We start from the raw sequence: 4,556 nt of genomic DNA on the forward strand, positions 1-4,556 counted from the left end.
GACCAGTTAAAAATATCAACAAAAACAGAAGACAGTTGGTGAGCAAAGTGCTTCAAAGTAAAAGCAGAGACCTGGTCCGGGCCTGCTGCCTTCCTGCTGTCCTGTCTAAGAAGCAGGGACTTTACCTCATGCCCACTAACTAAGGAGGGGGTGTAGTTTGTTCTGAGCTAACTACTGCTGCACTGGGATAAACATCCATATTAAGTCTATCAGGAAAGAAGGGGTCATCATCCGAGGCTCGATGTCTGCTTTTATACCCTGTGATGGTCTGTGATGGTCTGCAATGCAGAATTGCACCCTTTTAGTTATAGATTCAGATTATTAGGCCTGCTACAAAACATATTAGCCACTTCACCCCTCAAAGATTTTTGAAATTGTGAAAAGGAACATTCTGCACAATGAGTAGCCTACTTTTACTTGTGGTAGCCTACTTTGATCATATTTTAATGCAGATACTTTCTACTTCTACTCAAGTGCATTTAGAAGTGGGCTGCATGGTAGCCTACTTCTATGTAACAGAGAAGGCTATTTCTACATTGCTTTACTTTTAATTTGACAGAATACTTATTCCCTCACTGCCATATATCATGCATGATGCACTTATAAAGAATGTGCCATGGCTAAAAAAAGCCTATTCAACTGTGTGAACTACTGTCCTGACCTTTCATTGACATATTTATATGATTAACTGAAAATGTTCCTATCATGATGACTCACTGGACTGAGTCATCATCCAAAAAGCCTTATGATTCTAACTTACCTATGTTGTGTTTCGTATTTTTCCACATTTAACAATTTGAATCATTTTGAATTGTAATGTGTAGCTAAAGATAAAATACTTTATAGGCCTATTTTTTTTGTACCTGTACCTTTTGTTGTACCTGTATGAGTCAGAGAGAGTGAGTGACAAATGAAACACTTTATCGAAATGAATGATTCATGTAGTTGCGTAAAGACGGCAATTCTATATTGTTTTGCGCAAAGTGCGCAGCGCCTTCCCACTGTGCAGTTCGCTCTTGGCTCGTGTATCTATTTGAGGCTTCAGTCCCATCCCATTCCCCAGAAGGTCGCAATGTGATCGCTTGGTTGTCAGGCAACCGCTGGTTTTAGTGCATAATTCATAGTTTACTTTACAGTAGGCTACACTAAAAGTATTGATTAATTACAGACAGACAGATACGGTATGATTATAAATACATACGTTTATATATTATATTGAATATAATCAGAATACATATATACATTATTTTCATAATAGTGAACTCAATATACAAGTGCATTAATTTATTCATTTAACCAATTTGTCTATTTATATTTCTTTCTTTATTCACATAATGTGCATTGTGTAATGTTTAGGGCCCACCTTACTATCCATGTACAGCTTCAATAAAGAGAGGAAAAAAATATTACAAAAATAATTGTGATTCTGACCCTTGACAAACAACGAGCCAACCACCACAAGGCAGAACCCTCCGGCCTATGGGATGCAGACCCTGGCTTGGAGGAAGAGCGGTAGTAGTTAGTTAGCCTGTTAGCTCGGCGCTCTGCTCTCATTGCCACACAGTGGAGAAGTGCTCAATCTGTCAGCTAGCCGCCGAAGGCAGCAGCAGCACTGAAAAAAGTCAGCTATCTGGGGAGGACTCACTGCGAAGAAGCTAAACTTCCTTGAGTTTGAGGACGTTTCAGGCGGACACATTACACGTTCCGTATTCTTTTCGGGGGAAAAGGGCCGGTATGGAGTGTTACGTGGACTTGTTTACATCTCGGAGTTGCTAGTTCCTGAGGTAAAGAAAACTAAAAGCTAACGTAGAGCTAACTTTAGCTTTTGAGCTGCTGGTAGCTGAAGGGAGAGAGGGTAGGAGGGTCGAGGAGGAACCAACCCGGGGTCCCGCCCGCACTACACTGAACTGAAGTGCTGCTAGCAGCTGGGGAAGCAAGAACTGCGACAGCGGCCTGCTTGGCAACTACGGAGCCGGGATATAGACAGTTTGTGACGGGAAAAGGGAAAGGCCGGGTCAGCGCGAGTCACGGAGAACCGGCGGAGGAGGAGGAGGAGAGAGGGAGGCGGCTGTGTGGTGCTGTCACTGCCGGGGAGATTGTCGTCTCAGCCCGGACTGACGGGGGAGGAAGAACCAACCCAGCCAGCCAGCCAGCCAGTCAGCGGTCCCTGAGTTTCGGAGGAAACTGTGGCTTCACTTGTCACACTTTTCTGAAGACGAGAGAGACATTGACAGTGCAAGAGAGACTGAGTGAGTAAGAGACAGAGGGGGAGCTTATGAAAATGTCGCATACGTGTCTTGTTTCGTAGTTATTACCACCTGTGAATTGGGAATCAACTGTGTGTGTGTGTGAATCTGTCACACGAGCACTTTGTTTTCGCTGTCTGGGAGAGGTAGACAAGACCACCAGCCCCAGCTCTCCAAACATGTCGAAAATGCCGGCTAAGAAAAAGAGCTGCTTCCAGATCACGAGCGTGACCCAGGCTCAGGTGGCGGCCAGCAGCGTCGCGGACGACACCGAGAGCCTCGACGACCCGGACGAGTCCCGGACGGAGGACATGTCGTCGTCGGAGATCTTCGACGTCTCCCGAGCCGACCTGATGGGCGCGTGCGACCGGAGCTCGTCCGAGGAGACGCTGAACAACGTGGGAGAGCACCAGGAGGGCCAGCAGCACCAGCAGGCGCCGACGGGTCCTGTCAACGGGGGCTTCTCTGTCAGGAGTGCAGGCTCTGGCCGTGTCACTCCGCACCTGGCAGGGGGGGGTGTGCCTTCCATTCCAAGCTCGACCACCACCACCCAGCCTATGGTCAACTCGGTGCCACATCATGTCCCCGCTAATGTGGCTCACGTAAACCCCGTGGCCACCAGCAGCCCCACATCAACCACCACCACCACCACCTGTAGTTCCCGTTTCAGGGTCATTAAACTTGACCACGGCACTGGTGAGCCCTTCCGCCGGGGTCGATGGACGTGCACCGAGTTCTATGAGCGAGACTCGGAGGGCTCGAGTATGAGCAGGACTGTGGATAGCATAAAGCACACCGTCGTCCTGGACCACAACAACGTGGACAGGGACAGCGGGCTAGGGGTCACCGGTGGCTTCGTGGTCCTCCCCACTAGTGCAGCCTCTGCTCAGGAGTCCAACGCTGACAGTGGCTACTCGGTCGCCTATCACACCCATCCTCCAGAGCCTCTGCAGCAGCAAGGTTACACGTTAGCCTCCCAGGCAGGGAGCGGGGCAAGTGCCTTTCAGCCCACTGGCTATTCGACTGTGGTGCCCCAGCAGCACCCTCAACAGGCCAACATGCAGCCTGTTGCGCCTCAAAACCTCCACCCTAGCGGCCTCAATGGTGCACAGCACGGTGCCATGCTGCAGAAATCTCCACTCATGCCACCTGGCCAGCAGTATGCCTATTCAGCTCACGCCGGTGGCCAGCCGGACTACAGACAGCAGCAGTTTGCCCCCCTCCAGCCACAGGGCTCGAACACTCAAAACCTCCCCATGGCATCCCTCTCGGCGGGGCCTCCAGCTAGCCAGGGGCCCTCGCCTGCCCTCTCCCCTGCAGGACCGGGAGCCCAGGCTGGTGAGGCAGCCTCAGCCCAGGGCCTGATGGTCCAGGTGGGCAGTGGGGCATCATCAGCTGCCTCTGCCACCACCGCCACATACAACAGTGTCCAGAATGTGCCTGCCACAGTGCCCAGCAGCAACAGCACCCCTCCAGGCATGCTGCTGAACCACCACATGCCCAGCACAGGAGGACTCGCCCAGGGAGCCCACGGAGGGGCCCTGATGATGGGTCTTCCTGTCGGCTTCAGAGTCCAGGCGGAAGACGGCGGGCGAAAGTCTGACATCCTACCTCAGCCCAGCGCCGGCGCCCTGATGGGGAAAGATGGCATGAAGCCTTTTATCTCGGACGGCCTGCCCACTCCTACCACTGTCAGCATCTTTGGCATCCCTATTACCATCGATGGGGGGGATGAGGACAGGTAAGAGGCCTATGGAAGAGTGTGTTCAATTCTCTCCATGTGTTCTGGGGTGGTGAAACAACTAATACAAGTTTAGCTATTGAATGATCAGTTTAGTGATGCAATTCTTTTTAAGTTCTGGTTTTCATGTGATACTAAGCAATTTTGAGTGAAGTGTTTGGGTTCAGATATCGTGTGATGAACATTTACCACCATTTGTACCAAATCACCTTTTTTCCCATCATTTTGGAGGTCTAAATTAGACCCATGGGCTAATGGAACTAATGACAACAAAAACAATAGTAGTATTTGATTATTAAAGATAATGCTTAGTTACAGCTCTACCGGTGCAGTCAGTGAGCCCCGCACTGTTTGTTTACCTCAGTACATCAAACCAGCCTGCGCTCACACAGGTGGTGATGCAATAATGTGCTGTGGCCTGTCTGTGAGCACAGCTCTCTGATGAAAACAAAGCTCAGATGTCTGCTTGGAGAGCGGTAGCGCTGAGAGATTTAGGGAGTGAGAGCGAGTGAGAGTTGAGTATTCTGGAAGTTTGCCCTCATGTTAAACATTCCCAGGGCATTCTGCAG

The 4,556-nt window shown here is 50.1% G+C and overlaps 1 protein-coding gene across 1 annotated transcript in view; it reads left to right on the plus strand.

Moving 5' to 3' along the window:
* The first annotated feature begins 2,416 nt into the window (after window positions 1-2,416).
* The window catches only part of tsc22d2 (TSC22 domain family 2), a 74,208-nt gene continuing 72,068 nt past the window's right edge, over window positions 2,417-4,556 (plus strand). The window contains exon 1 of the mRNA XM_080723634.1: window positions 2,417-3,987. Coding sequence (XP_080579760.1) covers window positions 2,426-3,987 — 1,562 coding nt within the window. The 5' untranslated portion in view covers window positions 2,417-2,425. The remainder of the gene's footprint in view (window positions 3,988-4,556) is intronic.

Source organism: Nannobrachium achirus (assembly GCF_963921795.1).
Source record: "Nannobrachium achirus genome assembly, chromosome: 1".
Classification (NCBI taxonomy): domain Eukaryota; kingdom Metazoa; phylum Chordata; class Actinopteri; order Myctophiformes; family Myctophidae; genus Nannobrachium; species Nannobrachium achirus.